This window comes from Pollicipes pollicipes, unplaced genomic scaffold (assembly GCF_011947565.3).
Source record: "Pollicipes pollicipes isolate AB1234 unplaced genomic scaffold, Ppol_2.1 Scaffold_2555;HRSCAF=2994_pilon_pilon_pilon, whole genome shotgun sequence".
In the NCBI taxonomy this organism is placed as follows: domain Eukaryota; kingdom Metazoa; phylum Arthropoda; class Thecostraca; order Pollicipedomorpha; family Pollicipedidae; genus Pollicipes; species Pollicipes pollicipes.
The window spans coordinates 17,282,222-17,294,370 of NW_023596136.1; the positions used below are offsets into that span (position 1 = coordinate 17,282,222).

Below are 12,149 nucleotides of genomic sequence, written 5' to 3' on the forward strand. Positions count from 1 at the left end.
TGTAAGCGAAAGTGAAGGGCCCATAAGAAGCCCCAAAAATTACTCAATGGTTGGAAAAGTTGTAAACTGGAAATTTTAAGCCTCATCACACTCTCTAGGGCCCCATGCTGTTTCCGGGGAACCTACATGTCCCTTGCAGATTCATTTCGGTCGTTTAGGGGCATTCCACGTTGTCCTTCATTTCTTTGCATTTGCTCAAAGGGCCCTGCGCTGCTGTTGGGCCCTTTCCTGTTAGCGTGCCGGGAACTCCTGTCAATCACGGGCCCTTCCACGGATCATTTCCATTCGTCAGAAAGGCCCTGTGAGCGGTAGCCAGAGTCCCATACCTTAACCTGCCGGGGTATTCTCGGCTGATCAGGGGCCCTTGACGTGGGTATCGGTTAACCTGCCGACACACTTGCGATATATCCATGGGTCCTCTACATTGGTCTAGGGTGTTTCCAATTCTCTGTCACTTGCTTAGGGCCCTACACTCTTGTCGCGGGCCGATGCAATGGCCTGCTCAGTCGTTTGATTTCTGCATACACGCTCAGCCCAGGACGAAAGGAGCTGGCTGGACACCGCCCAGCCAACTCTGGACACTGTCCATCACCGTGCCTGAAATCTGCGACACACGTGGCTTGGCGCGTCGCAATCCGCTCGTGAGTTGGTTATAATTCCAAACGGCGCAGCGGAACATGTTGAAACACTGCCGTAATTCGCTGCAATACCACGGTGATCGTTTAACGTCTTTCATGCATCGAGCCGACCTTTCACACGTGATTCTGCACTTTTGCACTTTCTTGCCTCCAAGGCTGCCAATCCACGTATGCTTGACACGTATAACCACCTGAAAGACTTTTGGAGGGTGTATAAGTCCGGTGCGTAACCGCCCTCTGTTTTGCAGGGTGTATAAGCCCTGTGCGTACCCGCCCTCCGTTTTGGAGAGTGTATATGCACTGCCTAAAACGAATAAAAGTAGTAAATTCAGCATTGCCTCCGGATCGTACTTGATTTTTATGCGACCGAAAGATGATTACTCCTTGAAAAAGCTCTGCTCCACCTAGCACGCCCTCAGTTGGTGCTTAATGTGTATTTTGGTGATGAAAAAAGTTATTCTGGTTGTTCAATTAATTTTCCCCCACATAAACAGACGCAACTGGAGGCGCACTCCTTGAGGGCAGCCTGCCGTGTCGGGTGGCGAGGTTCGTTTCGCGCTGGCAAAGGTGGGCAAACAGGAGACGGGTAAGTTGAGAAAGAATTGTTCATCTCGCTTCCTAGTGCTAGCACTTTGCTCAATCGGCTGGCAAAAGTCTGATGGCTTATTCTGGTCCCATGCTCTTTTATCAGAAGGGAATGTTTTTCTATCTCTTAAACTGGCTTCAGCTTTAGCTTTACCCTGGGGATTTCAAATAAATTAGTTAAACATGGCTTGTAATATTCTAGGCTGGGGGCTGCTGACCTTAAACTGTGCTTTAAAGGGAAGGCTCCATATTGGAATATGCTGAAGTAACTATCATGCATGATCACATATTCTCACTTATGGTTATTGACATCCTTTTAGGTGAAAAAGACTTCTAGACAACACAGTTAAACTATTTTATAAATGGCTTTAGTGAGTAGCTAGCCTGAGTAAACACTCTCCTTAATATGCCATTTATTACATCATGGTACCATGCACAGCATTGATTGAGGGCCAATTGACAGGGGGTATATCTGAAAGTGATACTCATAGTCACCAGATATGGACAACCTGGCAATTATGTTCTTATTTGCTCTTATTGACACATGACCAATGCAATAGCTGGATTTGAATGATGTTATGGATGCCTTTGGTGACCTGGGAATAGTCAGCACAACATGATTGCTAATCTGCATATTTTGCAGGCAGGTATGATCTCAGGAACTGGGAAATTTTACACCTAAAGAAGGGTGGGGCTGTGAAGTGCTCAAAATGATTTCAAGATGGTTATTTCAGTTCAAAACCCCATTCAAATATGGAATAACCCTTGAAGCATAAAAAACTTGCATCATTGACTTCACATTCTGCCCCATGTTTTCAAAATACAATGCAGCTGTCTGACTTCAGTGCTAGCTTTCCTGTCCTAAACTTTAAAGCTGTAGGATTTTGCTTCAACTCTGGCCTGATGTCATTGTGTTGGCTTTAGATTCAGCTTTGAATCCAAGACAGTGGTACGAAGTTGAAGTGGGAGCCAAAGCTAATGGCTGTACAGTTCAGCACTCTAGGGCTGGATCTGGAACCATTGGCTTAATGTTTTGAAACATGAAGCTAAATCTGAAGCCAGTGACTTCAAATTCTGTTAACATCAAGTCAAAGCATAGGAGCATAGGAAGAATGTCAAACCCATACCCAAACACAAACCCACTGTCTTAAAATCATGAGGTTGAAGGTGAAGCCAAACCTAGTATACATTGTACAATTTTGTTTTTGACACAACATTGCTGCGTTGTTTTGTGAGTGGGACTGTAATGTAAAAGCTGTTTGCTGAACTGGACCATCAAGAAGTGCACAAAGTCAGAGTCAAACCCACGTATTTGAATATTTCTGCAGTTTATTTGTTTGACTCTCATCAAAATGTATGTGTCATGTTCTCTGAGTGTCTTCTTTGTTGCAGGTTTTCCTTCTCAGGCTCCATATCCAAAACTGTGTGATGCACCTCCTAACACTGCACAGAGCTGAGCAGTGTGGCTTGGCAGAGTCCAGAAGTGGATCTTGGGCCAGGAAGATACCCACCAGTCACCAGCCACATGGTACGGACAGGATTGAGATGCACAGGTGGCTATCCACCCTCCTCAAGGAACAAGACACATTCAAATTAGAAGAAAGAGTACTGTGCTGCATTCTGCACTGTCTATGGAAGGAAGATGAGCTGAGACATGACATACTGGAAGATGCAGATGTGCGGAAGAAGGCATTCAACATGTTTCTTATGGAGGCCTTAGAGTGAGTTGATCCTCATGTGGTAAATATAAAACATGCATTCAGATCAAGTGGCAATTTGTGCATGTTTTGTTTGGTGTGATGAAATGCATTACTAAATATGAAATAATTTTTGAGGCATATTTGTGTGAATAGGCAACTAAATATGACATGATTTTTTAGGTATATTTGTATAAGTAACAGGCTGCCTTCATTTCAGGGACTAATGTTAGATATGTATGACATTGTTTCCAGGCTTTTTTAAAATGTAAAACTGTTGCACATTGTTATGCTGCCTTTTAGTAACTTAGGTTGTTGAGTGTGAAACTAGCAAGCAGTCTTATACCTCAAATATACATCTTTATTTTGACTGCAGCTTATCACTGCTGACACAGGTGCTTGTGCACTTTAAATATTTTCCTCACCATCAAACACTGCATGTTGCAGTGTTTACCAGGCATCCAGAAACAGTGGAGGACACAATTCAAGGCTGTCTCAGCACATTGTTGACGTCCTGCCCATGGGTCCAGACAAGGTATTTTATTCACACTGCCCATGAGCTTGGTCTACTTACAGGTACATCATGTGTTAGTGTAAATACTGATATTATAACCCACAGCATTTGTCAAATAGGCAGATGACTACCAAAGCTGTGCTTGTTGTTGAGCTGTGATGAGTGGCGGCTTGAGTCCGCCATGATTCAGCGTCGGACACGCGCGACAATATGGTTACAGCTCCGACATCGCTACGTGCCTCAGCGCAAGCCAGTTCCATTGACCTCTGATGGTTCACTCACATTCTGTAGAGAGACAGGCGAAGCTCACAGGACAGATAGGTAATGGATAAACCAGACGTTCAGGCCGTGATCAACGTGGCTGGCACTTTTCTTCCACCTTTCGATGCTTTCTTCTCGGTTAAACCGGCCACGTCCATGACTGCCATCCCCGCATGGTGAGTTCGCGCCGCCGAAATGCGCGGCGTCTCATAGCAGCCGATGCACGGAACTCCATTTACGCGCAGAGCAGGCTGGGTGCCGGCTCTCCGCCTCGCGCCAGCCCACCTTCTCTACACCACCCCTGGTTGTGTTCTCTCCAGTCAATGGAGGGGGACCCGACGGCCCCGGCAGATGTGGGATCGCCGGCGGGTGGTGGTGCGGCCACCGGGGGGGCCGCGGAGCCGCCAGCGCCAGCGGACGCCGCCCCGTCAGACGAGGCGGCACCGGCCCCGGCCGCCCCGCCCCAGACGGAGATACGGCACATGGCGGCCAAACGGCAGCGCCCGGTGAGACGTCATCTGCTGTGGCACATTATGATTCGAGATCCAATCTGACTGCAATGTGATGTGTGATTATGACTGCTTTTACTGTGAATGACTGCAACAGATGTGTGCCAGTGACTTAGTGTGCTGCAGACTGCTTTGTTCGTGCAATGTCTCGATGACGAGAACGGGTCGTCGCGGCCGGCTGAATTGTGAGACAATCGTCATTTCACTTGTCACGTCTTCGGTACTCGCCCGTTTTGTCGTGTGCAATCACTGAGCAGCAGCTGAAACAATGTGGACTCCGATACCACAGGGCTTCTTTTGGAGAGGTGGTGGGTGCGCCACTACTGGGCTGATTGGGTTGACAGTGTTGAACGCATTCCTTCCATGCCCTGTTTGCATGTTGGTGGTGAGCGATATCCCAATTCATTCTACAGTATTATTCCAGCAGAGGCTCCAAAGTTTGGTCCGCCTGCAGGCGTGTGGCGTAGTTTATGACATTGCTGCTCCCGGGCGGGCAGAATCTGCCGACAGAGCCACGTTGACCGTCGTCCGGCCCCGTGGATGCCGTGATTGGGTGGCGAATAACGAGACCGTGGGGTCGGCTTGTCCTTGCCAACTACGTCCGTCAGCGACCGTTGGTCAGAATCGCACCTGATATGAGCCGGCTGTCCCTGTGACGTTCGTCAGCGATCGTTGGCCAGAATCGCACGTGATGTGAGCCGGCTGTCCCCGCGTGAACGCAGTCCTGAGAACAGTGGCACCCAGTGATCTCACTGGTCGCCTGGACAGTTTTTTAATGCCGTGGGCCCCCAGATCGTGTGTGGTGTCGGGGTGTCATGTCGTGTCCCTGTGGGGGGGGGAGGAGGGGGAGGGGGGCGTTACGTCTGCTGACCCAGCCGTCTGGTGATGGTCGGCGCGCCGACCGCTATCAAGCTGTCTGCTACAGCAGGATGTCAGATGGCGTTGTCTGTTACACGAAGACGTCAGGTGGCGTTGTCTGCTGCAGTAGGACGTCAGGTGGCGTTGTCTGTTACACGAAGACGTCAGGTGGCGTTGTCTGCTACAGTAGGATGTCAGGCGGCATTGTCTGTTACACGAAGACGTCAGGTGGCGTTGTCTGCTACAGCAGGACGTCAGGTGGTGTTGTCCGCTACAGCAGGATGTCAGGTGGCGTTGTCTGTTACACGAAGACGTCAGGTGACGTTGTCTGCTACAGCAGGACGTCAGGTGGCGTTGTCTGTTACAGCAGGACGTCAGGTGGCGTTGTCTGTTACATCAGGACGTCGGGTGGCGTTGTCTGTTACACTAAGACGTCAGGTGGCGTTGTGTGCTGCAGCAGGATGTCAGGTGGCGTTGTCTGTTACAGCAGGACGTCAGGTGGCGTTGTCTGTTACAGGAGGACGCCGACGACGCGACGGACGTGTGCAGCGAGCTCACCGTGGCCAAGATTTCGGGCCGCAACATCACCAAACGTGAGAAGGCCACATGGAAGTCCCTGTCCCAGCAGCTGCCAGAGGAGCACATCGTCCTGCCCACTGCCAGCCTTCTCTTCATCAGGTCAGGTCATGTACCATCACCACATCATTCCAAAACTAATTTAACTGGGTGTGACAGATGTACAGGTGCAGGGTACCAGACTTCTGGCTGCCTTGCGGCCTTCACACGCGCAACGTAACATTGGCTGCCAGCATGTTGCCCATGAGGCCCTTACCCTGGCATTTGACCTGCCCGGTCGATTCGCCAAGTCCAAAGCGCCCAGATGCGGACTGACCGCTATCCGGCTCGACGCTGACTGGCCAATTCTGAACGAGGGGAAGAGCTACAGGCACTTCACCCTGAGCCGGGGTCGTAGCGACCTGAAAATGGTAATGCTGGCCCATGGCCGTGCAGCGCGGGCGTGCGCGATCTGGGCTCACCACGTGGTGCCTCTGTCATAATCGCGCCGCCATGTGCGGAGCGCGTTCTATGCATGCTCTGCTTCTACCCAAGGTAATGCGCGTTACTGCGTCTTCTGGACGGTAGATGTCGTGGCGGGTTAGCGATCGTTTGTCTTGGTTCTCTGTATCTACTCGTGTGGTGACGTTGGTGCGAGATGGTGCCGTCGCCGGATGTGTTGAGACCCGTCAGTCTGATACGGCATCTGGTGTGTGCGCAAGGGTCAACTGTCGGGAGCTGGCTGCCCGCACACGGGATGTTACGCTGTCCGGAGCTGGCCACCTGCACACGGGATGTTGCGCTGTCCTCAGGTGTGTGCGCTGTCCGGAGCTAGTGTTCACCGAGTACGCGGCCATGCAGGACCACTGGGAGGAGCGGCGCCACTGTCTCTGCTGCGTCATGTGCGACGCGCTCATGGCCCCGGCCAGCATGGCTCTGGGACACCTGCGGCTCGCACATCAGGTGACCCGCCGCGCCCTGCTCCGCCGGCCGCCTGGCCGGGCGTAGCTGCAACCGCTTGGAGAGCTGCTAATAAATACACGCGTGGCTGGGGGCAATAGAGGCGGGCAAAGAGACTCCATGAGTGGGGTGTGTGTGCGCCGATGGCGGTGGGCAAAGAGACTCCATGAATGGGGTGTGTGTGTGCCGATGGTGGTGGGCAAAGGGACTCCGTGACTAGGGTGTGTTTGCCGATGTTGGTGGGCAATGGGACTTCGTGACTGGTGTCTGTGTGTGGCAGTGGTGGTTTGCGGGGGACGCCGTCGCTCGTGGGTGAGCTTTTTCCAGTTGTGAGGCCATACGTTCGAGGTTTGAGACTCTAGGCACTGCCAGCTCGTCGGTTGCCTCGCCACAGCCGGCGTGAGCGACGGTAGTGGCCATAGCATTCACGCACGTGGTAAGACGACCGAACCGGAAAACATGATCCAAGTGCGCGCGCGTCAGGCGTTAGTATTGCATTAGTATTGCATCAGGCGTTAGTATTGCCTCACTATTGCATTAGTGAGAACTGATACCAAATCTGCAGACGTCCCTGAACCGATTAGCCGCCACGTGAGCTCAGCCGCGGCGCTTGAGCGGCTGAGATTCGCTACTGACTTGTACCGCGTGGCCCACTGTGACGCGGCGGCGCTTCTGTCGCACAGCACGCAGTGCCGGACAACTGGTTCGTGTTCGTGGCGTGCCTGCCGTGTCGGTGGTCCGACTTCGGCTCCACCGAGGACGTCATCAGCCACATGGCCTCGCACCGGGCGGCGCGGGCGCTCCAGCCGGCCGTCTACCCACCCCACCTCACCTGCTTCAAACGGGTGGTGTGCAACCAGTGCGGCCGCGTGCTGGTGGACAGCCGGTCGGAGGCGGTGGACCGGTACCTGCGACGGCCCGGCACGCCGTGCCAGCACGAGCAGGCGCCGACCGTGGCGTGCGCCACGTGCCGCCTAGTGTGGGCTGGCGCCGCCGCGCTGGCCGCCCACCTGCGCCTCGACCGCGGCTCCTGCTACCACCTGAGGACTAAGGTAGGCACCCAGCGACCCTTTGTGTGTGTGTGTGTGTGTGTGTGTGTTTGTGTGTGCGTGTGCGTGTGCGTGTGCGTGCGCGTGGGCGTGGGCGTGGGCGTGCGTGTGCGTGTGCGTGTGCGGGTGGAGGTGGACTGAATTCACGAAGATGGTGCAAGGGTGGGATATCGGGGGCGATGTGTTGTAGCGGGGTGTTCTCAGACAGGATTATAAATGACGTGGTTCAGATCAAGACCGTGACGTTTGTCACCACCGTCCAGCAAAGTGATGAGCGGCACCTGCACTTATCCCAGAGCCGCATGCATTTGTTAAGGGGGGGGGGGGGGGGGCTACCAGCACCATAGCTGCGAAGAGCCGCCAGTATATTTCGTAAAGAGCGAGAGGGCGATAACAGCGTCTGGAGGCGGCAGACGGGCGTCGTATCCCCTCCACCGCGTGCGCCGCTGGGCGTCCGCCGCCACCGGCCGTCTGTCCGTGCGCGCAGGCCCCGGCCGGCGGCTGTCCGCTGTGTCGGCGAGCCATGCAGCCGGGCGAGTCGCTGCCCGACCACCTGCTGGGGCACGCGGCGGCTGGTCTGCGCTGTGTGCAGTGCGGTCTGGTGACGGACACGCACACCGAGATGGCGGCGCACCGGCAGTTCCTGTGGCGCTGCAGCTGCGCCGCCTGCGACACGAGCGTCGGCCGCGGCAGCCGCCTGCTCCGCCACGTGCTGGAGGACCACGACGGCGTGAGTGACGGGGCAGGACAGGGCGGCGTGTCAGCACCTGATCGGGAGCGACCTCTGGCGCCCCGCACTGGTGGTGAAGTGGGGATAGTGCGGTGATGTGTCAAGGATGTGGTGCTGACGTGTGTGTGGTGTGGGAGGGGGATCTTGCAATATGAGTGATTTGTTTGGAGCATCACCGGGTTCGTGCGCCCTTTTTTATAAACCATCCATAATGGCATGTACCGCATGGATGATCTCTTGCCAACCTGGGGGTGCGAGGCGTCTGTGAGGGTATCTCGCCTGTGACCATCTGACCAAGTCCACCAGACTGGCCACTGACTGGCACCCTGGCTGTACCCCAGTCCATCAGTCCTGCCCGTCGTCCGTCGCTACTACCGTCGGTAGGCAGAGCTACGGACCTGCCCCGTCGCCCCTAACGTCGGTGGGCAGAGCTACGGACCTGCCCCGTCGCCCCTAACGTCGGTGGGCAGAACCACGCGCCTGCCCAGTCGGCCGAGACTGTCGTGTTCGCCTGCGACTGACCTAGACGGCGGCTGCCTTGCAGGGTCGCATGCTGACGGAGACACGGCGCGCGCGGCCGCAGCGCAACGCGCCGGAGCAGGGCATGTGCGCCATCTGCGGCCGCCACCAGACGCGCCTGCTCGACCACATGCGGCTGATCCACCGGCGGCGCCACTGCCAGTGCTGCGGTCGCGATGTGTCGGTGGCCACCTGGCTCAGCCACAGACGCCGCCGCGAGCAGCCCGAACGGTGGGTGGACGGCAGACCGGACGGCCCGCCGCCGGACCGCAGCTGGTGGCGGCTGTACCGGGCCGGCTCACACCGGTGTTAGATTGCGGTGATTTGAACCGGGGCGACGGAAGACTATCACTTCACGACGCGTATAACGGCGACGGTGATTTGGTAACGTGATCGGTCACATCGAATGTGGCGAGGAAATGCGAAACGCAGCGAGTATTGAGTCTGGAACGGTCGACCTCCCGGTCAGGCTCAGTGGTCCACCCCTAGGCTGTGGGGGTTCGGGGCTCGGAGACAGGAAGGCTGTGGAATGCGAGGGGGGGGGGACGTTTGTCGGAGCGTGTCCGATGCAGCGCATCTGCAAGGTGTCCCAGTTGTCACTGTGGTCTTGGAGACGCTATCAACACCTGGCTGTTGCAAAATCGCAGGGGTTTCAATGCTCACTGTCAACACTCCTTCATTAAGCAATGCTCCTACACAGGACCCTGAACATACTGTGATTTGACGACGTTCGACTCCCTAACCAGCTTCGCCGAATGACTCCGGCAGTGGAGGCGCACGCAAGCCTCCTGTTTACGACACACACAGTATTCGATCTCACAGTTAGAGCCTCTCTCGTCGTAGGTCGTGACAATTCCAAAACACGACCACGCCGGGCCAGGATTTTGAACCCGGAGCCTGACGAGCGCGCCGCGGGTCACTGTTCTCACATGCCGCGTGACTCGCATCCACAGGCTGTTTTGTGACCAGTGCGACACGATGTTCAGCACCCCATCGGCGCTGCGCGTGCACATGCGGCAGCACAGCGGCGAGCGACCGTTCCAGTGTGACGCCTGCCAGATCGGCTTCGCCAGGAAGAAGCAGCTGGTCACGCACGTGCACAGGAAGCATCACAACGGCGGCACGTGACGGGGCCGGCACTGGCGCCACGTGTCTGGGGCGTGTCCGCGATTAACGGCGTCTGCCGCGGCGAGGAGACTCCCTCCGGCGCAGGCTCACCGGCGGGCGGGAGGCGGCCGGCGGGGGAGGCGAGCACACGTGGTACTGCCGCGCAGTGATAGCTTTCTCCACCGGCCGGCGGCAGCTGTGGGAGGCGCGGGTGTCACTGCGCGGCTGGGCTAGCTGCCAGAGATCTGACACGGGTCAGACGAGCCGCCAATACCTGCGGGATCGCCTCTTCGCTGCCGTGAGCGATTCTCGTGGGACATGTTATGAGGTCATGCGTTGCATTCCTTTATCGCCTGTCACCGGTTGTCATGTCATATTGCATGCAGTTTGTGGGCTGAGACTGCAAAACGTGGTATCCGAGTTCGAAGTTGTTTTAATGGTGCACAATTCGTATTGCTTGCGGCGATATCGGGCAGCCAGCTACTCAAGTGTGGCAGTGCTGGTGTCTCGATCAAAAAAGTGTTTGCCATGTCTGTGATAGTTGCAAAACGGTGTCCATGGTGAATAGAATGATGACGCGAGGTACTGAATTTATATAGCCATCGAAAGCAAATGGATAGTTCACCAATCGTATGAATTGTTAATTTTTCATACATTAACTAGATGTGTCGCATTTGAAAGGACTCCGCCCACAACAGTTACCTCATCTTATCTAAAGAATGAGAAGAGAGTGCTGATTCTAAATAACAGTTTCTGAACCCGTCCAAACCCTCAACAACTGGAATGTCACTTGTGTTCTTTGCCTGCGAGTGTAATTGACACACTACTGCCGAATGAAATGGACACGCTGCCATCATGAGCTACCGGCGGCCCCGCCTTTCACCGTGCCTCTGCTTGGACAACAACCGTTCAGAACTGTTGTCTGTTGTAGCGTAAATAGATATCTGACAGCAGAGGCAAGCCACATGCAATAAGTGAATATTCCGCCACTCTCCGGGCGATTTTGTGAACTGGTGTGACGGGGTAAAGGTAGCAGGCTACCTGTGAGGGCACGTAATGACGCGTCATCAAGCCCGCGGCAGCTCACAGCCCATCAGTCAGCAGGCGAGCAATGTTCGCTGTAGATATGACACCTGACCCGACGCCTGCATGCTGCCTAATTCTATTGAAGACGGAGGTAATCGAAGACGCGCGTACTTACGATCGTCAAAATGGCACCCGATTTACATTCAGCTCCACGTTCATATTTGCCATTCAGGGGACACTTCGGATTGGTCTGAAAAGCTACACACAGAAAAGTTGGGTACCATAGTTATCGCTGCTATCATATCTTCGTCCATTTGTGCTGCCTCTATTGTTGCTTCAACGTTGTGTTTATCGATTAGTAAAAAATCCCCTTATCTCAAATGCATTCACTTTTATTAAACTGTTGTCCGCTGTTTGGATTGTTTGATCTGAATATGAATCTCAATTTGTTGCCAGCTAGCTTGAACGGCATTTATTCGCACACAAACCAGCATGCGCATGCATACGCACGTGACTGAGTGGGACTACTGACCATTAACCCTCTGAACGAAGGGGTGAAAGAGGTTTACGCGATATGAGATTTCGCTGGAATTTGGTCCAAATTCGCGGGAACTCTGAGCTCGAACAAATTGTGGCATTGACGTCCCGTGATGGCCCGCTTGACCTCTACTTCTACGTCACCGATGTGAAATGCCTGACCTGTCGAGCCAGGGCCGCTGCCCGTCCTATTGAGCCAGGACCGCCGCCTGCCCTGTTGAGCCAGGACCACTGAATGACAGTTCGAGAGATCACCCATGACCAGGGTTTCTCATAAATCCAGGTTTATAGCGTCTTCAAATAGAGAACCGGCAAGAGGAAGAATGCAGCCATGTGGGTAACTCGATTCCTCAACATTGAACACAAACAGTTCCGGGTCACCTCATTGTCCGTTCATTTGGTTCGCTTTCGGCGAGAAAGACACAAGGTTCAAAATCGGGCCGTGACGTCCGACGAAGTCTGGGCACAATCGTGGAAGTCAGAGCATGCAATGGAGGGGCCCCGCTCTACCATCGTCAAAGAAATACGTGGACAGAGCACGCGCCATGAAGTCATGCACGCGAGAATCTTTGATTACTAGGGCGTCATTTTTGACCAAGCGGTG

The 12,149-nt window shown here is 54.5% G+C and overlaps 1 protein-coding gene across 2 annotated transcripts; it reads left to right on the forward strand.

Annotated features, from left to right (window-relative positions):
• Positions 1 to 1,174: 1,174 nt before the first annotated feature.
• Positions 1,175 to 10,564, forward strand: LOC119106386 (zinc finger protein 26). Of its 2 annotated transcripts, XM_037230025.1 has the most exons (10): positions 1,181 to 1,224; positions 2,616 to 2,944; positions 3,368 to 3,455; positions 4,016 to 4,201; positions 5,580 to 5,740; positions 6,430 to 6,580; positions 7,261 to 7,629; positions 8,114 to 8,356; positions 8,901 to 9,106; positions 9,829 to 10,564. In XM_037230025.1, the coding sequence occupies exons 2-10, from the start codon at positions 2,652 to 2,654 to the stop codon at positions 10,001 to 10,003; spliced, it is 1,872 nt and encodes a 623-aa protein (XP_037085920.1). In that variant the 5' UTR covers positions 1,181 to 1,224; positions 2,616 to 2,651; the 3' UTR covers positions 10,004 to 10,564. The 2 variants fall into 2 exon arrangements, with proteins under 2 accessions (XP_037085928.1, XP_037085920.1); XM_037230033.1 differs by lacking the exon at positions 3,368 to 3,455 and having other exon boundaries at positions 1,175 to 1,224.
• The last annotated feature ends 1,585 nt before the right edge of the window (positions 10,565 to 12,149 follow it).